At 53.7% G+C, this 27,471-nt stretch overlaps 1 protein-coding gene and 1 long non-coding RNA gene across 4 annotated transcripts; one reads left to right on the top strand and one right to left on the bottom strand.

Annotated features, from left to right (window-relative positions):
- Positions 1–17: 17 nt before the first annotated feature.
- Positions 18–25,713, bottom strand: LOC128854432 (uncharacterized). 3 transcript variants are annotated; one of them, XR_008453533.1, is made up of 6 exons: positions 25,343–25,713; positions 18,292–18,414; positions 12,928–13,073; positions 8,908–10,208; positions 8,197–8,257; positions 18–2,816 (listed from the first exon to the last, which is right to left on the bottom strand). It is a non-coding gene; the product is annotated as an uncharacterized LOC128854432 (long non-coding RNA). The 3 variants fall into 3 exon arrangements; XR_008453532.1 differs by lacking the exons at positions 18,292–18,414; positions 25,343–25,713 and adding exons at positions 14,845–15,062; positions 15,844–16,273; XR_008453531.1 differs by lacking the exon at positions 18,292–18,414.
- On the top strand, positions 10,235–18,263 carry FMOD (fibromodulin). Its single transcript, XM_009562060.2, has 3 exons — positions 10,235–10,520; positions 13,742–14,752; positions 16,707–18,263. The coding sequence occupies exons 2-3, from the start codon at positions 13,762–13,764 to the stop codon at positions 16,856–16,858; spliced, it is 1,143 nt and encodes a 380-aa protein (XP_009560355.1). The 5' UTR covers positions 10,235–10,520; positions 13,742–13,761; the 3' UTR covers positions 16,859–18,263.
- Positions 25,714–27,471: the final 1,758 nt, after the last annotated feature.

The raw sequence follows: 27,471 nt of genomic DNA, 5'->3' as shown, positions 1-27,471 counted from the left end.
TGCCAGCAACTCTGGCGGCTGCCCTGGTGTGTGCAGCATGGCCATGGCTGCACCACATTTGCCACTTCAGTCCCTTGTTCCCCTCTTCCATCCCCAGCACCCAACAGGCACATCCCATGAATCTCCATGGATGGTAGACCCACCTTCATCCCTGCCCCTGTACCCTCTTTCTGCACACGTGGGGTAGTAGGGGTTGCTTGAGGTGTCTTGGGATGGATGGATGGATGGCCACATCAACAGATCCAGCTGTTTTCCTTCAAGGAAATCATTGATGCTTCACAACCAGCCTCCCTGATGTTTGCAATAAGGAACCATCCGATAAATCCCCAAACAATGACACTTGCAAATGTACCACCAGGGTTCAGCAGGTTTCATGCAAGACTCAAAATAAATATTGATACAGCTCGCAAGAGAAAGTTGAGGGTTTTCAAGCCTGGCCAACCTGCCAAATGCGATCAGGGACTCTGTGTAGGACAGTGGTAACACATATAAATGGGGTTGTTAAAAATTGACTCAGGGAGGAGTTCAGGGAATGGCCCTTGCAGGCATGGAAGGTGAGGACATCAGTGGGGAGGCAGATGAGGGCAGAGCCACACTGCTATGAGTACAGCACAGAAGGAAAAACAGTGATGATGTTCTAGCTGATGGAGGTGCCTTCTGATGCTCCTAGGGGGTCTCTGCCAGCCACCCCAGTGCAGGACGTGTTGTGGGTGGGATTGTCAGCACCCAGAGGACAAAGGGACACCACCCCCAGCAGGTACAGCCGGTGTCCAAGAGGGGAGCAGCACAGCCCCCAGCAAACACACAAAGCGAACCAGCCAAAGACTGGGGAAAGGCTTTTCCAGCCTTTTTTACAGAGATCTCTGTTTTACAGAGATTTGCACTGGGATCAGGGACCATTCATGGCTCATAACTCATTTGTATTGATTAAGTGCGACAAATAAACAGTAAGGGAAGGGTTTGGTGGCAGGAGATGGTAGCCATGCATGGGAAGAAGCTGGAGGATAGCCCCGGAAACGCATCCAAAAGCACTCCACGGCTTTACGGTCTCACAGTAAACATGACTGAATTGGAATTAAATGCACATCTGGAGGCTGTGCTGAGGAACATTCATCCTGCTGCATCCAGGAGCCTGGAACCTCATCCTGAAAGTATTGTGCTGCCTGACATCCCTTGGACCCCACACCAGAGCTGTCCCTCCATGGCTGGGATGGGCAGAGAACATCCCAGCCTGGTGGCTCTTTGGACCGTCTGCCAAGCCATGACTGGGGCTGGCACTGTCCTCTCCTCGGTGCCTGGAAATTGTTTCCAGGACTCAGGAAGCCTTTGAAACCACTCCTCAGAAGCAACCTGCAGGGAATTTCTGAAGCTGCAGACACTTCAAGACAATCTCACTTGGAAACATTTAATTGGGAGGGTTGGGAGGGAGAGAGGAGGAAGCCCAGGGCATCCACAGCCTGCAAGGAGGAGGGAGAAAAGCTGGGAAGGAGCTTACAGTGAAGAGGCTCCAGCTGTTGCCCCAGAGAAGGGGATGCTCCCTGAGCCCTGCAGGCTGCAGCCGTGGGAGAGAGCTGTAAATCCCTCCAGATCGTCTCTGCCATCCAGGGAAAAGTTGGGAGAAGGAGGCAGGGAGAGGAACCTAGAAAGAGTTTTCAACTTGCTCTTGCAGCCATTTCCCCAACAAAAGCCCCTTCAGTCCCAGGGTGCCCAGCCCTTCACGTGCAGCCAAGGGTAACATTTGTGTGCTTGGAGTTATAAGGAAATGTGTTTATTTTTCAGCGCTTTCACTGAAACACCACGTGCTCAGATGGGGAGAGGCAGCGACCAGGGACTGGCTTATCTGCCAGTGGGAGCAGGCAGAGCTTTCATCCATGTGGGACCAATGCCAGATCACATTAGCTCCAAAACTCACCCCAGAGTCCATGAACAAGCAAACCTGTTCCCACCCCTCCCATGCAGTAGCTGGAGGGAAGGACCATGCTGGGAACAAGGCCACCTTTGGGGCTGATTCCCATTTAAATACCTGGGGATCTCCTGGAGGTTGCACCGACAGTGATAGTGTTTGCTCATGGTTACCTGTTAAACCCACCTGAATGGAGACATTTACTTAGGATTTCATGTTATGAACAGCCACGGCAAGAAAATGTCAGGGAAAGAAAAAGCCAATATTATTTCCCAGAGGAAATACTTTGGGATAGAATGCTGTCAGGGTTTCCTCTAGCAGTTCCACAGCAAAGGGGGAATTTTCCCCTTTAAAACACCCAGAGAGAGAAGCATCCAAAAAAATTGCTGGAGGGAAAGCCACCTGGGGTGAGCGGGATGCTGGGGCTGGGATGCTCTGGGTAGACTGGCAGCCCAAGCTGTGCGTAACAATTCATCACTGGCCCTTGGGTGTGTTACGTGAGAGGATTAATTAAATTTTACACATAGAGCTTAGTGCAGGGCTGGGTGTGATCATGTATTATTCATCTGTTCAATAACACAGCTGATTTATAAATCAAAAGGTCAAGATCCCTGGAAGTAAAGGCTTGTAAAATCACTTTGAGACAGGATATTTCAGAGGAGATGCTGGAGTGGAGCTGGCTTGGAGCTCCGCTGTTCCAGGGCTGCACCCGCTGCCGGCCAGGATGGGGACAGCATGGTGAGATCTGCCCTGTTCCTTACGGTCCATTAATCCCTACGCTGCTTTGGAGACGCACGTTCCCACCGAGCACAGGCAGACAGCAGCGGAAATGTATGGAGGAGTTCAGCAGCAGCCATAGGGGCGGCTTCCTGGCTGTGTTCTCTCTGCAGTCACTGCTTCAGCCATGGAGGACCTGGGGAGCCAAAGAGACCCAGAGCTTACACATCAGCATCTCCGTCTTCCAGGGAAAAGGAGGAAAGCCGCAGGCAGCCAACCCCTCCCTCCAGCGCGGTACTGGCTGGGAGGGAGCTGGCTGTCAGCAGGGATAGCCAGAGCTGGAGCGATCTCCCAAAAGAAACCTAACAAAGGAAGGAAATCCTTAGAGCAGGAGCTGTTTTCCTTGGTGTTATCCTTGGGAAGTCATAATCCATGTACCTTTCAGCCCCGTATTTAGCTTGGTCCTGCTTCGGGCACCCCCTTTCCTCTCCTCGCCTCTCTCAAGGAGGGCAGCAAACACCACTCTTGGGGCTGAGCCACAACCAGGCTGGCTCTTCCTGGGGAAATCGGGAACACCTCCGGTGTTTTCATATCCCCAGGGATGTCCCGTGTCCCTGACACAGTGGGATGCTCACACAGCATGTTTGTGTGTGACGGCAGAGAGGATGGTTGCCTTCAGACAGGAGCTTAGGGAGCATCCCCAAAAACAGACCCATGGCTCAGGTTCAGCCCTTCCATTCCCAAAGCACCAGGCATCCCCTTTTCCCCATTCCCACTGCATGGTCCTGCAGCAGCTGGGATCAACTCTTGGGCTCAGCTTGCCAGTAGTTTCCCTTTTTCTCTGAAGGCAGAAACAAAACCGAGGCTGACAGGGAGAGGTTCTGGGGCTCCCAGACACAGTTGCAAAGGGAAGGATTTGCAGAGATGCAGTGATGGAGACCTGGTCAATGCCAGGCTGGGAGTGCAGCCCTGCCATGTCCTGCACACCAGCGACCCACACACAGCTCTGTCACCCCCAGCCCCTCCAAATCTCCCCACTGGTTCCGGGGGGTCCTGGGAGCAGCTCAGCCCCAGGAGACATCTGCCAGCACAAGGCACTTGCCCACAGGCAGAAGCGGGCGTTCTTCTCTCCCCGCCAGCAGCCAAACCGCTCACTGAGCTTTCCAAGTATCCGTATTCAGGGATGTTGGGAAGAAGCTGCTTTGATCATTACTAATTATTGCTCATGGGCTGACAGCACCCACTTGAACTCTGCAACATCCAGCCCACCCCCAGCTCTGCTGCAGCTGCCCACGGACCCCCAGCAGCCCCTCACCACCCCAGCCTCTGCTTGGCCCCACTCCACAAGGCTGCAAGGCATTATCCGCATCCCAGTGCCCACACTCCAGGGGAAAAAGACAGGGCACAAGGAATGCACACCAAAGCCTTGGGGCATGGCAAAGAGGGGCATCACCACCCCAAACCTAAGGAGATGCTCCTGTCCCTCCACCACCACCTCCTTCTAGGTGCTCTTTTTATCCCCCTAAATTACAAAGGTGCTACTAGGATCTCAAGTTTTCCTCCAAACAATTCAGCTGAACAGCAGTGAAAGCAGCAGACGCCCACGCCCTGCTTCTTGCTCCTGTTTATCTCCAAAGCTTTTTTTTGCTCTTAAAAAGAAAGAAAACCATGCCTGCCTTTAATCTGGAGGAGAGTTTGCAGCTCGGAAGAAGGTCCAAGCACAGTGACAGGAGCCAGGGCAGAGGAGGGCAGAGGTTCACGGCAGGGCTGAGCTCTGCTCCACGCAAAACGATGCCAGGGTGAAGAGGCTGTGGGCAGTGGGACAGTTTGATTTGTTTGCTAGCACAGGAAGCCAGGTGGCAGAAGCCAGGCAGAAACGTTAATGGGTTTCTCAGGCAGCTGATGTTTCGCTTTTCTTTTTTTTCCCATATTTCAGATGCTTTAGAGAGAAAAACAGCCCCATTTGAGAGAGGAGTTCAGTGGTATGACCTTCACAGAGGCAGGGGGATTGGGGAAGCTGGGGGGAGCCATGAGGCACTGGGGATGGGCTGAGGTGCCCATCCCAGCGCTGCAGGGTTGGCCTCAGCTGCAAAGGGCACAGCAGGACAGGATCAGGCCCTGTCTTCACCCCTACCCAGCAGCTCTGCCACCCAGACTGCCTGCATTTCAGTAACAGGGGAGTAGATTTGGGCAGCTGTACATTTTAAGAGCGTTAACATCATTTAACAGCAATGACAGATGTGTGGGTTTAAAGGCACCCCAGGACAAAGGGTGTCCAGCCTGCTCCTCGCTGCTGGTCCCGCTGAGCTGCGAGGGATCCCCAGCAGTGCAGCTCTGTGCATCAGGACCCTCTCCTTGTTTGCTGCCTGATGCAGCTCAGACTGCCGCTTATAATTTATTAATCTTTAGATGGGTTTATGTTTGTCTCTCAGTGTGTCTGCAACCCTGTTTGCAGAGAGGCTGGGTACTAAGCTCACCTTGTGGGAGGAGGAGGTATGCACCACGCCCTCAAAGCTGGAGGGACCTGGGACCGAGGGACAGACAGAGATGGGGTCCCTGAGCTCAGCACTTTGCAAGAAGGCTCTAAGGCTCCCTCCTTGTAGGCAACATGACATGAGATTTTCCCCATCCAGGAGCCTCAGTCAATAGGCTGGAATGAACCTGTTCCTTTCTGCTGTTTGTTCAGGAAGGCTGGAAGGCTTCAGAAAGGAGCCAAGCGTTCAAAGGGCCTTTGAAAACATGAATTGAAGGCTCTGAGCAAGGAAACACTGCATATTTTCCTTCTGCTCCTTGGACAGCTGCAGCCAGTGCCTGGCAGCCTTCAGAGCTACCTTGATGCCATGGTGGGAAGAGAAGAGGCAGCCAGGACCTGGTGGGACACCTTGCTCAGCCTCAGAGCACAGAGCAGTCACCACAGGCAAATGTCCTGGGGCTTCCCATGCCCTTGACCCCTCCTAAGGTCTAGCAAGGGGCTGGAAGATGCTGCCACAGCTCAGTGGAGCTGCTGTCTCCTGCAATACCTGAGCACAGGGGCTCTGCATTGGGACATCAATCACCCTGGGGAGCAGGGGCAGGTCCTGTGCCAGGCTGCAGCTGGTCAGAGCACAGCAGTCTCACAAGAGGGGCTGAAAAGATGCCAGCATCTTGCCAGGTTTGGTCTCAAGACCATGCAATACCCACAAGCAGAACCGAGCAATACCCACGCAGTCGTGGACAAACACCCACATCACAAAGCTTGGGCACAGGCAATAAATCACGGCGGCAGCAGAGCCTGTGACACCTGATGGGACTTTGTGATCTTCGCAGCTGGGAGTTCTGTCGTGTTCCTCCCAAGTGGCTTTGCTCTTGGCTAATCTTGTACAAATTGCTCTCCTGGCTCCTCTGCAAAACCCGGAGGCTCTCAGAGGTATTTTGCTGTATGCTCATAACCAGCCTGCGTCAGCCATGGAGATGTTAGCAATGTAAAGCATACCTCCAGGGACAGGCAAGGGAGTGATGGGGTGGGGAAATGCTTCATAGTTTCCAGCTCTGTTCCAAATTAAGCGTTTAACCTTTTCAAACACATCTTATGGTGGTTGTAATAGGCTCTGACCCTCTTTGTGCTGAGACATCCTCTCTCAGCACAGCCCAGGGCACCAGCCACGCTACAAGGGCAGAGGCACCAGAGCTCGTAGACAGAGTTTTGGAGAAATTCATCATCTTGGGTTTGCAGGGAAGGGGCTCAGAGCACAGATGCTGAGACCATCGGGTATCCAGAGCCACGTCCATGGGTCTGGGAGCTGTGGAACAGGCCGCAGGAACATTCCTAGGTCTGAGTGCTGGGAGGGTTGAATCCACCCCATAATAACCCGCAGACCCTGACAGACCAGGGATTTATTACATGAGGCTCCAGAGCCCCAAAGGCAGTCTGTAATTACAGTGGGTTGGGGCAAAGTCTTCTCCAGCCAAACTAGCATTTTCCAGTGCCACCGCAAAGACAGCGTCTGGAGAGGGTGAGGGGCAATTTGGGGTTTGCTCTCCTTTCGCCATCTCTGAGAGATCTGGAGGCTGTCACAGATCCTGTGGCTATCACACAACCCGGCTCTGGGCACTGCCAGACCACAATGGGATGGGTGTGCTGGGAGCAAGGATGGGGGCACAGAGGCTGCAGGGCTGCTCACACAGGACAGTGAGCATTACTTGGGGGTGGCACTGGGTCATCTTAGAAAAGACCTCTAAGATCATCCAGTCCAACCATGAGCCCAAAACTACCGTGCCTTCTAAACCCTCTCTCAAGGTTTTTTAAACCCTCCAGGGATGGAGACTCCACCACTGCCCTGGGCAGCCTCTGCCAGGGCTTCACCACTATTTCAGTAAAGAAATTGTTCCTAATACCTAATCTAAACCTCCCCTGGCACAACTTGAGGCCATTTTCTCTCATCCTATCCCTTGTCACTTGAAAGAAGACACCAACACCCACCTCACTACAATGTCCTTTCCAGGAGCTGCAAAGAGTGATGAGGTCTCCCTTCAGCCTCCTCATCTCCAGACTAAATAGCCCCGGATCCCTCAGCGGCTCCCAGAACGTCTGGGCTCCAGACCCTTTCCCAGCTCCGTTCCCTTCTCTGGACAAGCTCCAGCCCCTCAATGCCCTTCTTGAAGTGAGGGGCCCAAAACTGAACCCAGGATTTGAGGTGGGGGTCTCATCAGTGCTGAGGGACAAGTGGGACCTGCCAGGGAGCCAGGGCAGAGCATGGTGAGATCACTACACAAGCAGCCCTATTTTCAAGCACCCTGAGCCCAGTGGGACTGGTAACCCCCTCCCAGCACAGGGAGGGCCATGGAAATTAAAGAAAATAGTATGAGTAGGAGGACAGAGCAGCCAACAGCTCCAGCAGAGCTGAAACTTCTTGGAAACGTGGAAGAAGCAGAGATAATATTTCCATGAGTAAAAAGGGAAGCTGTTCGGGAGTAGCCATGCTTATGACAGTCGCTGGTTTTGGATGCTCATGGCAGGTTTAACAGTTCTCCCTTCATCCAGGCAGAACGAGCTCTAGCCTTAGCAGGAGCATCAGAGTTTTGTTTCTTTGTCATGCTGTGAAGCACAGAGTCCACATGCCAAAAGCATCCTGACAAACCTGCATTCATCCATGAAGAAGATAGCACTCCCGTCTCCGAGCACAGGATTTACAAATTAAAGGCAAACTCGGGCCAGATTTAGTGGTTACAAATACAAAGCTTAAGAGAATTTGACCAAAACAACTGGAACAAACCCAACCAAAATAGACACTGTTCACATCAGTTTGGTTTAGAAAACCAAAGCAAATTGATACAGGCATCTGTCTGGCTCTGACAAGATGCAGACTGTGACTGTTGGAATAACTGCTCCAGAGGCGTTTATGCACTGATTGGGACCATTGACGGGCAAGCAGGACAGCCTGTTCACAGCTCCTGCCACCAGTTCAGGGCTTGCTTTGAACCATCAGCAAGAGGAAGAGTATTTAGAGGGGGAGATGTTGGAAAGGTTTCATGGAAGTCACTTGGAAACCAAGAGGAGCTGGTTTGCACTGAAATGAGCAGCAGCATTGAGGACTTACCAACGTCTACCTCGCACCAGGCAAACAGACCAAGCAAGGGAGCACTGAAGATACTGGACACCTGGAGCATGAGATTTCAAGGGTGGATGGAGAAAAAAAAAAAAAAGTGATAAACATGGTTCTTTAGTAAATTTTCACTTCCGTGAGATAATCCTAAACCACTCAGGATAACTTTCAATAGAAAGTCCTGGAGTCTGTGAGGGAATCTACAAACTGAGCTTAAACACATAATTGTTTCCTGGTTTAGGCTGGTGAAGGGGGATGTGGCCACAGGGAATGGCACAATTTGGAGCCAGCTCATGCAGAGAGTGCTCCTCAGCATCCCCCATGAGAACATCAACCCCTGGCATCCACAGCAGGTGCCCAACCCCAGTGGGTGCCCTGGCACAGCCTCCCCCCAAAGGGTGCACATCCTGAGGCATGGATATTATTAACTTCCAGAAGGCAGAGAGACCCCAGTCCTTATCTAACTTAGCTGGGGACAATTTGCTTTTCCAGAAAAACTTTCAAGTCCTGCAAAAGCCTCTGAGCTGTTGGCTACCAGGACACCTCAAGCTGCCAGAGATGTGACATTGGTTGACACCATCCAAGTGCCGAGCAGCAGATGCAACTGGCTGCCACTACCCTTCCCACTAGTGTCCCTGGAAGAGAGAACATATCCCTTCAAGCGGGGTCATTCTCTGCATCAACCCAGAACCTCAAACCACCTACCTGCCCGCGATGGGAGCCCTTCTCCAGCTGCTCCACGCAGCTGCAAGCTGCCATGGCAATGCTCGGTGGGGAAGAAGAGGTGCTACCAGCTGAATGAAAGCTCCCACTCCACTTTACTGGAATTTTAGCTCCTTTTAGACAGGCAGCACAAACCTCTTGTCCTCTTTTCCCGCTTGAAGGCAAGGCTTTCTCTGTATCTTCCCTCTCCTTGCAGATCCTGGCCCTGAGCTGTGGTGCGGCAAGCTGTGCTTTCCAGGCACACTCTTCCTTCCCAAACAGACTGGCTTCCTGGCAAAGTCCCCACTGTACAGCGTGTCCTTTGCAATCCAGGCCGCCAACAACCCCACACATTCCTTCTTCTTACAACAAGGACCTTGGGGAGATAAGGATCTCTGCAAGGGTTCTCAGGGGAAGAGGATGTTTTGGCTGGGAAGTTTAGATGGAAAGGAAGGAAAAACAAGCTCAGAGGGAGCCTGGCACCTGCTGAGCTTCACTAAGTAACTCCAGGCTCCTGGGAAGACCTGGGCATGCTGCTGGAGCTGGGCACAGGATGGCAATGGGTGGTCAGGCTCCTCCCTTTATAGTGAAGGAAATGCTTTGAGAGCCTTGGAAGAGTTGTCTTCAAAGCTGAAGCACACAGAGAGCCAGGATGGGGACTGGGGGGGCTGTGACAGTGTCTGCTGCTCCCTTGCTTTGCAGGACCACCCAGACCAAGGCTGGCATTGGGAGGTGATGAGCCTTGTGACAGGGAGAGCTGCGAGCTCTGGTGTCTCTGCCCAACCATGGGTCACCCACAGCGCATTCACCCCTGCTTTGTCCCCCGACACCCCCTTCAGGGTCAGCCTTGCAGGAGGGACCCCCCATCCCAGGCAGATGGGCACAGCCTGCAGAAATGCCAGCTTGGCATCTCTTTCCTCCCAACTTGCAGACAAATTCCTGCTGTCACAGTGGCCCTTTGGTAGGGAACTTATTTACCTTGGATGCTGCAGCCTTATCGTTCATGGAAATGTTTATCCTAAATATTTAATGGCAGGACTGCGTAAACTGAGGCTTCCTGGGGAAGAAGCCCAGGCTGCAGCTTGAGTTTCCTTGGTACTGCAAAAGTTAAAGATACTTTCTCGCTTCTCCCCAAGAACCACATCCTCAGCACCTCAAAATCAGATCTTTTTTAATCTGGCTAAAGGCCTCCTCATCGCTTCCTGATGAGAAACACAGAAGACCTAACAACAGCCCTTTTAAAAACAACATCCCAAATTCCACTAACTTGTTAAACAGAGAGAGCCTGAAAAGTGCCAACACTCCTATGAGAAAAGACAGGAGAGAGAGAGAGAGAGAGAGAGAGAGAGAGAGAGAGAGAGAGGAAAGAAAAAGCAGGTTATTTATATCGCCAGGCAGCATTAGGGTCTCTTCAGTCTCTCCTGCAAACTGGCTGCTGCTGGGAGGTCACTCCCCAAAAAATCTGCCGAGCCCGTGACCTACAAGCACAATATTTGATCTGGCATCTAGGGCAGGCACCAGGCTTTGCAAATCCGGAGACACACTCACATGCTGCTTGACACACAGGAGATCCTGGAGAAGAGCAGCAAGTCTTTGGAAAGGAGGCTCTTAGCTTGGTAAGTCCGGCTCTATATTTATTATTTGGTTTTTCTGAAGCCTGATTTCCATACCCTTGCCTCAGTGGGCAGGCAGCTGCCGTGCAAAGCACACGCGAGCTAGATGGGTGGCATCAGCTTGAAAGCCAGCACTCCTAAGCCACCACAGCAGGGAAGTCCTTTCCTGCTCCTCATGTCTCTTGCCTCTCCGGCTGCTCCTTGCTTGCTTGGCTGGGAGCTGGACACCTACAGCTCTCGGCACCCAGGTGTGGGCAGTGCCTGCTCACCATGTCCCTGCCCAGAACAACTCTGCCCATCCCATCTGCTGGGGTGCAGGGGAAGAGGGAGCTGGTTTCACACCTTTCTCCAAGCCCCTTGCTCCAAGCCCTTTGCTCCTTGCTACAAGCCCCTTGCTCCTTGCTACAAGCTCCAAAACTTGGTCCCTCTCAGGGTGAGGAGCTGACCCCATTAGCCTGGCAGCGTGTGGCATGGCTGATGATTACACAGATCTCGTGGCCAGCATGCTCAGCTCAGATTCACCCCAAACAGGGCTGAAGCCCACTGGGGAGGGGAGAAGCAACCTTCAAATGAAGCAAGGGGCAGTGGTGTCTGCTAAGGACAGGCTCTGGGGCTACCAGAAAGGGTGGAGGGACCCCGTGGATCAGTCCTGCCCTGCACAGAGGGGCCCCTTGGGAAGGGGCTGCCAAGTAGCTCTGATGGGCGGAGAAGCCCCTATGCAGAGCAGGGCAACTTTGGTATTTCAGCAGGCAGAGTGCCCTGGAGCAGAAGAAACTCCTCTGCCACTGCCAAGATCCCCTGCTACACGCAGCATCCCAGAGGACCACGTCTCATCTGCCCCTTGGCTGCACAAGCCTGCAGAAGGGAAAGGAGAGAGAGGAGGAAAAAGAAAGGGACAGGAGGAAAAAGCAAGGGAGCCATGTGTGCCTGCCACCACCTCAATCCCTCTTTCTTCCAGCACGAGCAGCCTGCCAGGGTGCCTCGGTGGCAGCGCAGCCACCGTCTCACAGCAAACTCTGCCCTCTTTGTCTGCTGGGCAGGACATCCCCTCCTCACGGTGGGGTGGAGACACGGCGAGGTTTCATCGGGCAACCCCACGGCAAGGAAGGATACTGGCCTGTGCTTGCACATTGCCTGCACTGCGGCTGCCAGAGCAGAGCTGGCAGCGATAAACTGACAGCCCCACAGCCTCCCAGCCACGTATATAGGATCCAGCAGGCAGGAGCAACTCCTCTCCCGCTCCGAGCAGCATAGCCCTGTGTGTTTCCTGGAGGCATTTCAAGCTGTCTCGCTCCAGGCCTCTCTGGATGCGCATTTATCCCCAAGATGAGGAGTCAAAATGAATGGTCATAGCTGGAGTCCTCCTGTCAGCACCATGGGGCGGCTGCAAAGCCCACACCAAGCCGAGGGGCTCAGGGAGAGCTTTGCCTTGCTCCAAGCCCTAAGCCTTGCTCTCTTCTGGATGTCAGCCTTCAACAGGCTGAATTGCATAGAATCACTAGCTTGGAAAAGATCTTTGAGATCATCAAGCCCATCCATACCTGTCACTACACAGAATCATAGAATCACAAGGTTGGAAAAGACCTTTGAGATCATCAAGAATTTCACCAGCAGGGTCCAGGTCTGGTGATGGCTCCTTCTCTCCCTGGTCACACTGGCCTCAAGGAGCTGGCAGATGCTGCCCCTTTTTGTGTCGGGACCGAGCTGTGGAAATCTAAGCTTGAAAGTGGTTTCATTTCATAAATAAGGCAGAACTTGTTTACCAGGATTTACATCAGTCCTGAGCAGCACGAGCATCCTGCGTTTTTGTGGGGGAAGGGAATGCTGGATGAAACTCACAGCGAATCATGCCACCAGTGAGCATAGCATAAATATAGCTGCATAGAAACATGCCTTGAGTTCCATCAACCTGTTCTCACAGCTACTGCTCTCCTCCACTTGGCCAGTAAGTGGCCAAGTCCTTTCTCCTCCCTCCCATGTAGAACCAGCACAGGTGAGTCCCAGGCAATCTGGGGTAGAGATGTCTCACCTCACACAAACTCAAACCATGTGGCCCTATCTCCATCTTCTACTCAGCTGTAAGAAAAATACCCATAAGCCATCCGGATGTACCTTTGCAGACTTGAGAGGTGGGCCCATGTGGGCCTCATCAAGTTCAACAAGACCAAGTGCAAGGTCCTGCAGCTGGGTCAGGGCAATCTCAGCACAAATCCAGGCTGGGTGGAGAATGGATTGGGAGCAGCCCTGAGGAAGACTTGGGGGTGCTGGTGGGTGAGAAGCTCAACATGAGCTGGCAATGTATGCTCGCAGCCCAGAAATCCACCCTTGTCCTAGGCTGCATCCAAAGAAGTGGGACCAGAAGCCAAGGGAGGGGATTCTGCTTCTCTGCTCCTCTCTGGAGAGACCTCACCTGGAGTTCTGTGTCCAGTTCTGGAGTCCTCAGCGCAGGAAGGACATGGATCTGTTGGAGCGAGTCCAGAGGAGACCACAGAGATGATCCAAGGGCTGGAGCATCTCCCATACGAGGACTGGCTGAGAGAGTTGGGGTCGTTCAACCTGGAGAAGAGAAGGCTCTGGGGAGACCTTGGAGCAGCTTCCAGTTCTGAAAGGGGCTCCAGAAAAGCTGGGGAGGGGCTTCTGATCAGGGAGTGCAGGGATAGGACTAGGGAGATGGTTTTCAGCTGAAAGAGGGGAGATTGAGATGAACTCTTAGGAAGAAATGTTTTGCTGTGAGAGTGGGGAGGCCCTGGCACAGGTTGCCCAGAGCAGGGGTGGATGCCCCATCCCTGAAGGGGTTCAAGACCAGGCTAGATGGGGCTTGGAGCCCCTGATCCAGTGAGAGGTGTCCATGCCCACAGCAGGGGGGTGGAACTGGATGGGCTTTGAGGTCCCTTCTGACCCAAACCATTCTATGACTTTAAGTAAAGATTTCACAAGAAATTATCCACTGAGATGGAGGTTTCTAGCAGGCCTGAGGTGAAAAGAGGGAAGATCAGATAACTGCAAGCAGGGAACATGTCTGCAGCCACACTTTTTTGTGTAGGATCCACTCCAGTTCCCTGCTTCTCCAGCTCTGCTGCCAGATGCCACCAATCCTAGGCAGGGCTGCAACCACATCCTACCCTGCTGAATTCCCGGGCTGTGGGGTGCAGCTCACCTGGCTCTCGCCCTTGCATCAGACCTGATACTGCTGATGGTTTCCTCTCCATTTCTCCCCAACCCAGATCCCTCCAGCATCAACACCATGCATTGGGCTGCTCTCCTGATCATTGCTGGGCTCTGTGGAGCCTCCCTGGGCCAGTACAATGAAGAAGAAGACATGGCTTGGTTACAGTACTACATGAGGCAGTCCCGGATGTCCTCCTACAACTACATGCCCTACTATGAGGATGAGAACACCCCATACGTGTACTCTTACCTCCCAGCTCCGGAGACAGAGGCAGAGCCTGTCCCTGAACCTCAGCAAACCTCTTCCTGGCAGTGTCCCCAAGAGTGTGATTGCCCCCCTAACTTCTCATCAGCCATGTACTGTGACACGCGGCACCTGAGGTACTTGCCTTTTGTGCCTACGCGGATGAAATACGTCTACTTCCAGAACAACCAGATCACTGCCATCCAGGAGGGGGCTTTTGATAATGCCACGGAGCTGGAATGGCTCGCACTGCACAACAACCAGATCTCCAGTGAGAAGATGGGCAAGAGGGTCTTTGCCAAGCTCAAAAGCCTGGAGAGGTTGTACTTGAACAATAACAACCTAACCAAGATGCCCAGCCCCTTGCCTCGGTCCCTGAGAGAGCTCCACTTGTCTTACAATCAGATCTCCAAGGTCCCCTCCAATGCTCTAGAGGGTCTAGAGAACCTCACAGCCCTGTACCTCAGCCATAACTTCATTTTTGAGATGGGAGCATCCCTCAAAGGGCTGAAGTCCTTGATCCTTGCTGATTTGAGCTACAACCACCTCAGGAGAGTCCCTGATGGGCTCCCAATGGCTTTGGAACAGCTCTACCTAGAGTACAACTACATCAATACCATCCCTGATGACTATTTCAAGGTCTCTCCCAAGCTGCTCTATGTACGGATGTCCCACAACAGCCTGACAAATCAAGGTCTTTCTAGCAACACTTTCAACAGCAGCAGCATCCTCGAGCTGGACCTCTCTTACAACAGGCTCCAGAAGATCCCCCGGGTCAACACCAACCTTGAGAACCTCTACCTTCAAGGGAACCAAATCAATGGTGAGCAGAAATGTCAACCAAAGCACAGTCGTGCAAGGGGTGGTCATGCAAGAGAGGGATGGAGAGTTGGGGGGGGCAGAATCTGTGCCTACCTGCAGGAGAGACTATCTGGGGTACTGGTTTGAGCAAGAAGCTGCAGTTCAGACTTCTAGGTGGTCCTCAGCAAGGCAGGAATGGGGCCCATTGTGTCCCAACACACCTGGGGCTGAGAAGCTCCCATCTCTGAACGCTCTCATGTGATCCACAGAGCCATTGCACTGGTTTCACTGAGCATTTATCAGAGGCCTGAGCATCTTCTGGTTGGAGATGCCTGAAACCAGCAGTGGGTAGAAGCTGAGGTACAACCTGGGAAGGACACTTGAGCTTTAGTTCAGCATTACACACAGGCTGAGGGGTCACCACAAAGTGGACAGAGGTGGAGATTCTGTGCAGCCACTGTCCCTGCACATGGGAACAGGCATCATCCCAGCCATTGCTGATGCAGGGGACAGGGACGTTCCCTGCAGTGCCTGGGGTCTGCAGTGCTCGGAGCCAGCACAGCCCCTTTCTCCGGCCCCTTTTGGCCATTTTGCAGGGCACTGGCACAGCCCAGAGCCCCAAATCCCCTTCAAGGGTCACGATCTGCAGAAAGGAGCACATCATCACCAGGGCTTGGATAGACGGGAGCTCATAGTTATTAGAGCCATCAACACAGCATCTTCTGCCAGGACTAAAATTCACTCCACTTAATACACAAATAAATAAAAGGAACAGATTGTTCTGGGGCTGCTATTTATAAAAATAAGCGAGGGGGGAAAAAAACCTAAGCTGTCTCCTGGAAAAATCCAGGCTTGCTCCTCTCACCTGCCAGACCCCAAGGACGGAACCAGGGGATGGGGATGTGTCAGTGCAACCATCAGCTTTTGCAGAGGAAACACACAACCCCACACCCAAGAACTAACAGAAACACAAAACCTAGAACAGATTCCCAAATGTTTGCTTTCAAAATCTGTAGCAGTTAATGTCCGCCCACAAATGCCGTGAAGCCACCATGGAGCCGCTGAGGCTTTACGTCATTTTTTTTTTCTCCAGTTGCAGGTTTTGCCACTGACCTTTAAAGCCCCCCCGAGGATCCAGGGGCTGTGGGTCGGGGTGTGGAGCACCAACCTCTTTGGGGGGCACATCCCACCCCATGGGCATCAAGGTTGAGCCCCTCTAGCCGTGCTGGGAGGTCCTTGGTTGCCGCCCTGCACACCACAGGGCTTGCAGTCCCCTGACTCCTCCAGCCTGTGGGTGCAGGGGTCCTCTAGCATCCCGCTGCCTTCCCCAGCAGCATCCCGGCCTGGAGCTTTGCTGCCCTCTAGTCGGTCCCTTCTCTCCCAAATGCTGCACAAAATTGTTGGAGTTTGAGTCATCTCCTCTCTTCAAACCCAACCTGGACTGGAGTTTCCTTGCCTGGTGTTGGCAGATGAGGGCAGGGATGTCTTCCTGCTTGGACACGCTGCCTGGGTGTCCCCATGGTGGCTGGAGGAGGCTGCAGCATGCAAAGCTTCACAAAATGGGCTGCAAAGGCAATTTCCATCAAAAGCAATGTTTCATCGGACTCCATCTGGCTCACTAGGCTTTTTCCCGACAAGCACCCTAGCCAGGATGGGCAAAGGCAGCCAAGGGTGCTGCCACCACTTCCAAACCCTGGCACAGGCAAACTCACAGGCTGCTTCTGACTGCAGCTTGGAGCATCAGTTACCCTTTTAGCCTAAGAGATGACGGTGCCTAGTCCAAATTTGCAGGAATAGTTGGTCATTTGAGGGCATTTTCTTTTTTTTTCCTACCCATCTTAACATAAAATGGCTCTCAGAGGTGGGTACCCTCAGACCCATCTCCAGATCGCACCCAAACACCAGTTGCACTATGAAGGTCAGACAGAGCCAGGGACAAAGCCAGTGCTCAGCTTTGTCTCCTCTTCCCTCCACAGAATTCTCCATCAGCAGCTTCTGCACTGTGGTGGACGTCATGAACTACTCTAGGCTCCAGGTCCTGCGGCTCGACGGTAATGAGATCAAGCGAAACGCGGTGCCCCCTGACGCCCCGCTGTGCCTGCGACGTGCCACCGTCATTGAGATCTAGCCTGGCCATCATGTGGCCCCCTCCTCATCCTCAGGACTTGGCTCCCTGGTTCCTGGGGAGATGCTCACTACCATTTTAATGCAGCTTTGACAGTTTGACTTAGCTTCCGCAACAGAGCAATAAGGATACTCCAACACCAGCCCACATAGGTGGAAAGGATCCATTTGTCCCCAAACACTCCCTCTTCCCACCTCCCCAGCCATGCAGAGTAGGACAGATCCCAGCACGGTTTCCCCTCCAGAGTCACCCAAAGTGCTGCACCCCTCTTCATCTTCTCCCTTGGTTTGGATGGGATGCAGGAGGGCAGAGCTCATCCCACCTCCAACCTGGGGCACTGAGCATCTGACCCCAGAGGGGAGGGGTTCAGGTGAAGGTCCTGCAGAACCAGCAGATCTAAAATGACTCACCCTGGGCCATGTGCCAGCAGTCACTGAAACGAGCATCTGGGAGGCTGGGAGCTACACAAGTAAAGATTTCCTGGCTGCCAGCATCCCTCAGTCTAGGATGGGGAAGAGCAAACCCACTCTTCCCATTCTGTTTTCCCTCCTTCTTCAGCCCCCTGCTCCAGAGATAAAGGTGTTCAAGGCCAGGCTGGATGGGGTTTTGAACATCCTGATCAAGTGGCAGGGGGGTGGAACTGGATGGGCTCCGAGGTCCCTTCCAGCCCAACCCATTCAATGATTCTATGAAACCTTTCCTCCCGCAGCCAAGCAGCTGCCAGCTGCTGAGGTTGGAGAGAAACACCCTGAGATGCAGCCATGGTTGAAGGGAGTGTCTCATTGTCTTCCTAGACCACTGGCGAGGGATGGAGCAGGTTCTGGTGCTTTCACTCCTGCACACCCAGCTCCATCCCACCCACTCATTCGGCTCCCAGCTCCCTCCCTGCTCAGGCATCCAAGGTCTCCCACTTCTAAAACAATCACAGTGACACACGCATCTGCAGCACGTTTGAATTCACCAAAAGCACAAACCCACCTAACTTGGTACCTTGGATGGTTTAGTTTAAGAACCAAAAGGGACAGCTGGGCTTCGGAGATGACCTCTGAAGCTGCAGAGGTCGTCCAGACCCTCCGCATTTCCACTGCATGCAAACACTATAGAAACAAAAAAAGCCAAAAAAACCTGTACTATCACCGATGCATGAACTGTAGAATCATACCAGTGAATAAAGCCCTTTCTCTAACTGCACAAAACGTGTCTGAAGAATACCAAAGAGACAAGGGGCTGAGCATCTGGGCTGCTCTGAGCGCAGTAACCTCCCCTCTCACAAACCAGATCTTCCTGCAGCCATAATCCAGGCTGGATTTGCCGTCTAGTGGTTGTACCAGACACGGCATGTGTATACCCTTCCTTCTCCACACCGAGGAGCTGCTGCTCCTGGCACATCCCAGGTAGGGACCATGCAAGGACATTTACAGAAGGAAAACACATACATGGAAAAGTGTCAGCTGGGAGAGGGATGGTGGTGCCACTAGCACAGTACTTCTGGTTGTCATTTTCTGGATGCTTTCATGTTCTCCAGTCCTGGTTATTTTTAACTGCTGAGCTGGAGGATGCTTTAAAAAAAAAAAAAAAAAATGCACAAATTCATTTTTTATAGACCTGGAGGTGCAGGGAAGTTACCATTTCCCAGCCTATGGGCCTCTCCTCTGCTCCATTGGCTCTGCGTTGGTGTCAGCTGGGGAGGCAGAGACCATGGGCAGGGTGGGGGGTTCCTCACCAGCCTTGCCCAAACGGACCTGGTCTCTGGCCCTGGCCAGGAGCAGCCCCCTCAACTCCAGCCAAGTTACTTGCAGAAGCCAGGCAGGAGGAGAAGCAAGAAAATTCTCCAGCTGCTCCTCTTCGAGCAGCTTCCTGGACTGAAAGGGGCTCCAGGAAACCTGGAGAGGGGCTCTTGATTGGGGAGTGCAGGGATGGGATGGGAGGGAATGGTTTTCAGCTGAAAGAGGGGAGATGAGATCTTAGAAAAAAATGTTTTCCTGTGAGGGTGGGGAGAAGTTGTGGCTGGCCCGAGGGTCTGTTGAGAGGTTGCCCGAGAAGTGGCGGCTGCCCCATCCCTGGAAGTGTTCAAGGCCAGGTTGGATGGAGCTTGGAGCCCCAGATCCAGTGGGAGGTGTCCCCGCCCATGGCTGGGGGTGGGACTGGATGGGCTTTGAGGCCCCTTCCAGCCCAAACCATTCTATCCTTCCGAGAGCCCACTCCATCCCTTTCCCATGTCCCAGGGCAGCATAGGGACACACATAACCTCATTGCAACCTCCCCCAGCCAAATCCCAGTCCCTGAATTCATGTAAATCCTCCCAGAGGCACCAGGACTGAGGACCCTAAATCGAGGGGACCTCAAGGGTGTCACTAGATGTTGGCATCTCCTGTCACATATGGTCCTGTCCAGGCTAAAAGGGTGGCCCTTGCTTTCCCTTCCCAAGGCCATGTCCCCAGAGAGCAGCAACCAGGAGTGCCTACCCCAGTCAGGACTTGCTTGGACAAAGCTGGGCTGAGACACGGTGTGAAATCCAGCTTCCTCCAGGAAAAAGGGGCTCAGATTGATGCAAACCTGGCCCAGCTTCTGGGATAGCGAGAAGCAAGCAATACTTGTGCCAGCCTCCCTCCAACAGAGGCACAGGGTGGCAGCATGGGAGGAGTGGGCTCTGCAGAGAGGGATGATGTTCCAGACCTCCACAGACGTGCAGCTGTTCAGCTCCAACACAGATGCCTCTTGGCATCTGGGAATAGCTCCAATCTTTCTACCATCAGCCCCTAGGACAGCCCATTGTCCTCCTTCCCTGTGGCAGCACCGAGCAGGCTAGGTAGAGGAGGACAGGGACAGAACTTGATACAGCCAAGCCCCTACCAGGTCTCCATGCTCTTCAAAAACACCACGGGAGGATGTTTGCAGGATCCGCCTACAAACTAACCAAACACCACTCTCCTCCCTGTGCATGGGAGCTGCCCAGGCACCTGCACACACCGCTCCTTCTTCCCAAGTCAAGTTTTTGCCTTGAAGTTTTTGCCTTCCCAAATCAACACCAGCCTGCAGGAGCCAAAGGAGCTGGGGGTGCAGGAGAGGGATTGTAGGGAGAACCACCTCAAGAAGGATCTGGCAGCAGGGTCTGGTGACACCAGAGCAACTCCAGGAGAAGTAACCACCAGGAGCTGCTTTATCCATGCAGAGTGACTGGGATTTCTGATTTACACCAGCTGGGGTGGAGGTGGGAGGGCAGAGGGTCAGTGGGTCAGTGCAACTCCTTGCTCTGTTTCTCCCCCTTCCTCAAGAAGAAAAAGAGGAGATACCATTGGTCCTGGGGAAGCCCACGGGTGCCCAATCACTGCCTTGTTGTAGTGGGGATAGCAGGGATGGGGGCTTGTTCCCCCCTCCTCCTTCTGCTGCTGGGAGGAGGTGCGGGGGTCCAGGGGGCCTCAGCAGCCTGTATCCCACTGGGAAGGAGGAGGGTGGAGTGCAGGGCTTTGTCTAGATCCACAGAGAAGCATAAAGGAGGGGGAAACCCCAAACCAACTGAAAAACAGCTCCCCAGCCTCCTTGGAGGAGCATCCTGAGCATGGAGGCTTTGTGGGGCCAGCAGCTGCAGCATCCCCCAAGTCATATTTGGACTAAGGGCTCCTTTGAAGGTCTCTTCTTGGGTAGTATGTCAAAGAACCTCCCCTGCTATCCCCCTGTATCCACAGAGGGGCTCAAGGTCACAGGCGTTGGACTTGGGAACCGGCCTTGGGGCTCCCCCTACACGAGACCCTAAAAACCAGCAGCTCCCACAGGGTGCCTATGGGGACAGGCAGGATTTCTACCCTGACCCCCCTCCCCCCCCCAGTTTCATCTCTGCTTCTTCCCAGCCTCTTTCCTCAGATTATCTTCCCCTCCTCACTGCTTTCCCGTGCCTTTGCAGCATCCCTCAGCCTCAAATGCTTCCCAGGCTGTTTGCACATACCCTTAGGAGGAGATTTCCACAGGAAGTGCTGGATTTGTATTTAAAAATAACCTCTCAAAATCTTTTCTGTTGGATAAGTACAAGAAAGCAGCAAAGCAGCGGACAATGGGTTTGACCCTAAAGTGGCTGGAGGGTCTCCCCCAGACAACGGACAACGTGAGCTCCAGGCACGGCACTGTCCCTGTGCTTCAAATTCACCCTCTGAACATTCACAAAACCAGTGTGAGTCACAGCCCGGGGAAGTGTAACCTGGCGTCACATTGTTCGTCATTTCCCTTTGCTCAATTCTTCTCAGACTTAACCTAAAAACCTTTATGGAGTGGAGAAGTTGTGAGGACAAAAGGCTTGCTGGCCAGGTCACGGCTGCCACTGCCACGCCTGGCCATCTGCAGCAATGCTCATGAGGTGACGGGCAATAAAAGTTGATTATTAATGAGCTGCTTGGATCTGGCCCACGGCAGCTGCGATATTGCTGGCAAGTGATAAGAAAACTGCAGAAGCAGCAGAAAAGATGCTGGGAGGGATCTCCTCAGCATCCCTTGGGAGCAAGCTGGGGTCCCATTTCACAGGGGAGCAGAGGCTTGGAGGAAAGAGGGGTCCTGCTCTCCCAGCTCCACATCAGGAGTAAAACAGAGATGGGATTTCAGTGCTCAGAATTTTGGGTGTCAGGATTTTGGGTCTCTCCACCCAACACCAGGAGGATGCCTAACTTGGGGGGGGACTCCTGGGGAAAGGCAGTCCTGCTTCCCAGCAGCATTTAGGCACAGGGAAGAGAGGGATGGGCAGGAAATTCCCAATCCGTTCAGCTCCCATTCTTGCCTCGCCTTTTGTTTCCCTTGCCATCTGTCCCACAGCCCCTCACACGCCACGCTCACGCTGCACGTGCTGTAAATATCAAGATGGGCTTTGTCTCAGCCCCTGCACCCCAGCCTTAAAGCTGCTGGGGGCTGGCATGGCCATGGGGGCTCTCTGGGCCAGACACTCACTGTTGCGGATCAGGGTTTGGGGGGAGCCAAGGTCAGCATTGCCTTTCTAACTCCTCCTGCCCCAGGAGGATCAGTGCTAGGGAGGGATGCATTGCTCTGACACCACAACCATCTGTAGGATCCAGGATGCCATCACCAAAGAGGAAAAAAGAAGAAAAACAGAATCTCAGCCCCCTCCACATGCTGGTGGAGCTTGGTAGAATACTCCCCCCACCCCACCTCCAGCAGGCTTTATACCCCAAAACGGTGCCATGGTCTGTGCTGACAGCCCGGAGGGGAAATGAATGGGGCAGATCCCTCTGCAGAATCTCCTCATCCAGGCCAGGAGCAGAGCAATCAGCCCTCCCACTCTGGTCAGCGTTTCAGCCCCATTCCAGCCTTTTAACTCATAACAAAGCAGCCAACAAGTCGGCGAAGGCAGCTGCTCCCCTCCAGCCCAGTCCTTCCCCTTTTCTGTTTTATCCAGTGCTATAATAGAAATAAAATCCCTGGTAAAAGGGCATTGTCAGAGGGAAAATGAACCTCACCCTTCATCTGGCAGCTGGGAATGCCAAAGATGCACAGGGCTTGGGGATATTGCTGCCCACAGCTAGTTCCCAGTAACACATTTCCCAGCGGTTTTCCAAAGGAGCGGGTGCTGTGTTCAGCAGGTGCTGCATTCATATGGGCATTGCACCCCCACAGCAGCAACACAGAGAGCTGCTGCATCCCCACGGAACTCTGCACTGCTGCGGCAGGCACAGGCATCCCCACAGGGACAAAGAGATTTTGCAGAGGGGATGGGTACCAGCCCTGCGAGGGATACCCCAATGCATCCCAACACAAGCTGGCAGGTCATGGGATGCAGAGCCCAGCACCACTCTTACATCTTTCTCCTTCTGCCCCATTCATATTGGTGGTAGCCATGGGTAAAGCTTGGATGTGGCCCGGGAGAAATTCATGGGTCAGTGCTACCGGTGTGGAGATGTGCGAGAGTGGGGAGCCCCAAGAGCCCTCCTCCAGCAGTCCCCAGCACTGGGGACTGGGGACTCCACTCATCCCAGCTACCAGCTCTGGGATGGGTCCAGATTGGTGGCTCAACAGGAAGCAAATGATGAGCAAAGCAAGTGGCTCAAAACCCAGGCAGCTGGTGAGACTCGCATGCCCGGCTGGAACCTGCCCTGGCCTCTGCGCTCCTGTCCCAGACACAGACACCACCCCACAAGGAAGCACAAAATGCTCTGGGGCAGCAAATAAAGCCTCTGGCTGCTCCCAGCATCCTGGCTGCCTGCAGTCGCCACAGCATGGGATCTCTCAGGGCTAGACACACAGCATCACGTGGGGTCAAGGGGCATGGTGTCCCTGAGGGATGGGGGCATAGCTTCCCTTGGGGACAGGGACAGAGCATCCCTTGCAGACGGGGGCACAACATCCCTCAGGGATGGGATCGCAGCATCCCTTGGAGATGGGGCACTGCACAACACCATCTCAGGGCCCCAAGGGATGCACCCCACTAGGATCAGCGGCTGTAGCTTCTGTCTGCTGCGGATCAGGACATGTTGAGGCACCTCGCTCTGCCCAGCAAGCTTGCAGGGTGCGGTGCAGCAGGGGGATGATGGAGGAGGTTCAACACCAGGTTGCCCAACACCAACAGACTCCTCAAATAACAATAATTACTATTATAATACATAATACGAATCGTATGCAACCGCCCCAGCGAGCTGAGAGCTCTGCCCTGACCTGTGCTGCTTAGAGGCCTCTTTTCTCCCCAGCTCTTAGCCCTTCTCTGGGAAACAAAAGGTGCAAAGTTTAGTGGTGCATGAAATGCGAAACAAAACCCCAGCCCCAGCTCTGCCCTGGCCCCCCCAAAACGCCCCACCAGACAGATGGCAAGAGTTGTCCTCGCGCACCAGTTGCTCGCTGCTGCCAACAAGCTCCTTTCATCCCCCAACAAGTCATAAATGAGAGCGACGGAGCTGGCCGCCGCACAGAGAAGGGGGGCAGGATGGGGACTGGAACAGGGATAGCTCTCCCAACGTTATGCTTGGTGGAGAACAAAAAAGCAGCTGAAAGTGGTTGTCCCATCTGTCCCAGCCTCAGAGCCCCTCACCCAGGTGCTTGTCACAGGGTGAGGAGGTGGGGTAAGCTGGCCCCCACGACCTCTGAGCCCCTTAGGGACACACCAGGAGATGCGGAGACCCACTGCAGGGCTGGTCTTCTCCAGACTCCACTTTTGTCCCATTCTAGCTGCTCCTCGGGATGCAGGATGACCCCTCCCAGGGCCATGGCATGTGCCCCTGACTCCCCTTTGGGGTCTCCTTTCCCCTCTTCTTCTCTGTTGGGCAATTTAACAACCCAGAGGGCTGCGCAGGACCCACTCTGTGCCTGAGAGCTGCCATGGGAAGGAAGCCAGCAGGTTTTACAGTTGGTTGGGGGAGGGGGGGCGGGGGGGGGGAATTTTTTCATTTCAAGCCAGCATTAAAAGCAGCACCAGCGACTGCCCCATCTGCTGCTGGAACCCCTCCAAGCACAGCAAGCCACAAGCGCCAAGACAGTTTCTGCACTGCATGGAGCGGGAGGCAAGTGGGCATGTGGTGGCTGCAGCACACACGCTTGCATCTGCTCATGACCTTTTTGGAGAAAGGAAGGGGTTTTTTTTCTACTGGGTGGTTCAGTTTTGAGCAAGGATTGGAAAGGCAGAGCAGTGTGTTTCCCTTCACAAACTTTCAGGGGCCTCAGCCATATGTGAGGCTGTTGGGGTGCTTGGGTGTGTACAAACTGTGGCTGCTGAGGGCTCAAGGTTTGGCTGTGGCCACTGTGTAGATGCGAAGGGAAGCCAGGGAGCTGGATGAGGGAAGAAGAAGGAGGAGATGAAGGTCTGTCAGAAGGAAGGGCAGGCAGGGACCGTGGTCCCCAGCCAGGACTCTGCCATCCCAGCCAAGGGACAGAACAAACAGGAGCCCACATGCCCTGCTCCTGCAGGGGGGTTGGACTGGATGACCTGTAAAAGTCCCTTCCAACCCAAAACATTTTATGATCCTATGCCCATCCAGACCCCAGACCCGGTGCCTGCCCACACCCCAAGGGCTCAGAGAAGGTCTTGGCTCAGCCCTTCAAGTATTTCCTCTCCAGCCCTGTGGGTGCAGAACTTGTGTGAGGGCCCCACTACAGCAGCAAAGACTGGGAACGCCAGAGTTTGCTGGTGCAAACGGAGATTGCCAGCGCAAGCAGCAGGGATGCTTGAGGCTGCCGGTGGGCTGTAGCACAAAGTGCTGTGGGCTTGGTGCAGCACCAACCTCTCCAAATCATCATCCCATTGCTGGGCCACGTGATTGTAGAGTTTCTACAGGCTCCAGTGGATCCTGGGAAAATCATCAGGCCTCTGGAGCACTGCAGGCAACTGAACATTCCAGGGCTCACACCTCCCCTTTTTCCCAGGGCTGGGTGCTGTGGGCTGAGTCTCCCCAGACACAGGCGAGTATGGCTGCACCCACAGTAATGCCTGATTGGCCTTAGCTGAGCTGATATAGCTGGTTGCTTCCCATCACTCTATCTGCAAATAAAGAGGGCAGGAAGTACCTGGTGAAGGCCGAGTTCTGCACCAACATGCTAGTGCAGGGAGGAAGCTCAGCAGCACCTGGTTTCGCTTCTCTCTCTCGTCCAGCTGCAAACAGGAGAACCCAGTGCCTCAGCTGCTGCACCAGTGAGATCCTCGCTCACCTTCTTCCCTTCTGAGCAGCCTGTCCCATTAGCCATGCTTGGAACGGACCCAGCTCCAAGGTTGAAAGGGGTAAAAGTGCTTCGAGGGAGGGATGGTAATGCTGAGACTGGCAGGGGATGAGGTCTGGCTTCTGTGAGAAGGGCAGAAATAACCCCAACAAGCAGTTTCACATCCTAAATGCTGATGTCGCTTTTCTGGTAACTGAGAAACACCCAATTTCTGCTAAAGGAACCCTAGAGAAGAACACATAAACACACAAAAAAAATCAAACATTTTGCCATGAGTCAACCAAAACATCCTCAGCGACCTGGCAGGACCCTGTCCTGCAGTGGTTGTTGCTGCTGGGTCAGGACATTCCTCACAGCTGATTTGGGCTTTGCACAATCTATGTTTCCCCAGCAGACCAACCCCAGCTCCTACAAGGAAGGACAGCACTGCTGCAGCACAAACACGGCTAGGAAGCCCTGCATGGAGAGCAGGCAGACAGGATACTAAATCCCATCCACCTTGCATCACCACGCTGCCCGTCCTCCCTGCAGCAGAGTCTTTGCAGGGGATAACTTGCTTACAGGTGGGTATTACAACCCTGGGGACACTCACCAGATTTAACCCCTCCCTGTGCTGGCAGAGCTCCTCTCTCCCACACATGCTGGGAAGCAGGTAGGACTGCTGAGCAAAGGGCTGAGCTCTCAGCCAGGACATGTCAAAGGCAAATGCTCACTTAAGCAACACACCACCCTCTGATGACAGGGAACGACATTTGACCCAGACTCCTTAAATTGGACATTTCTCAGCCCTCCCAGAAACAGCCAAATAAAAAAATCCCAACAGAAACCCAGCAAAAGGCAGATAACCCCCCCAGAAAATTAGGCCAGATTCCAGCAGGAGGTGGGCAGCACTAGATCACAGAATCATGGAATGGGTTGGGTTGAAGGGACCTCAAAGCCCATCCAGTTCCAAGCCCTGCCACAGGCAGGGACACCTCCCACTGGATCAGGTGCTCAAAGCCTTGAACACCTCCAGGGATGGGGCAGTCACCACTTCTCCGGGCAACCTGGGCCAGGGGCCCCTCACCTTCACAGGAAAACAGTTCTTCCTAAGATCTCATCTTCATCTCCCCTCTTTCAGCTTCAAACCATGCCCTCATCCTATCCCTGCCTTCACTGATCAAGAGCCCCTCCCCAGCTTTCCTGGAGCCTCTTTCAGCACTGGGAGGATGAGCGTGGGTTTGGTTCCTTTCTGCCTTTTCCAGAGCTGTTCCAAGGGTGCAAAGAGAAAACGTGCTGAGCGCTGTGGCTCAGCATTGAAGAGTGAGGAAGGGCTGGCAGGTGCCAGATAAAGATGCACCCCGAGTGAACCCAGCTTATACACCAGGTATCACGACCCTTGCAGGCAAAAAAAAGACTAGTAGAATAAAAATAGCAGATGAGTCATTAAAAGGCTGGCAGGAGATCTGGTCATGGTGTGGGCAGTGTCGACTCTGCACTAAACACTCCCATGGCCTGACAGCTGTATTTTTATCTTGGCTGCGAGCAAGTCACAGTTTAGACGCTCCTGGCTCTGCCTGCTGGCTCAAATGCTGGCCACAGAATGGACTGTGCCAGCCTGGAAATGGGCCATGGACCATGGCATGGACCATGCTTGTCCAGACAAGCCAGAGGGAGGAAGGCTGCCATCGCCAAGCCTTTGAACTTGATGACTCCTGAGCTAATCAGGAACCTAATGGGGCGCCCATGTCCTCCCAGTTTTCACAAGCTGAGACAATTTGGGTGTGTTTCTGGAAACTAATGAAGGGCTGAGTTCAAAAAGGAGTGACTTTGATAGAGCACCAAAGTCAGCCCACAAATTGTTTTCCTCCCCGAGGTGATGTTCTAGAAGCAGGAAAGTGGTGGGATCAGGCCTGGGACCCTCTTGGCATCACTGCTTCAGCCTAGGGAACAGGTCGGGCTGGGTCACAAGGACTCCTGCAACTCAAGCCTTCCTGAAC

Source organism: Cuculus canorus, chromosome 24, assembly GCF_017976375.1.
Source record: "Cuculus canorus isolate bCucCan1 chromosome 24, bCucCan1.pri, whole genome shotgun sequence".
Taxonomy (NCBI): Eukaryota; Metazoa; Chordata; class Aves; order Cuculiformes; family Cuculidae; genus Cuculus; species Cuculus canorus.
The sequence above is the reverse complement of the archived record's forward strand: the minus strand, read 5'-3'. Positions and strand labels throughout refer to the sequence as shown.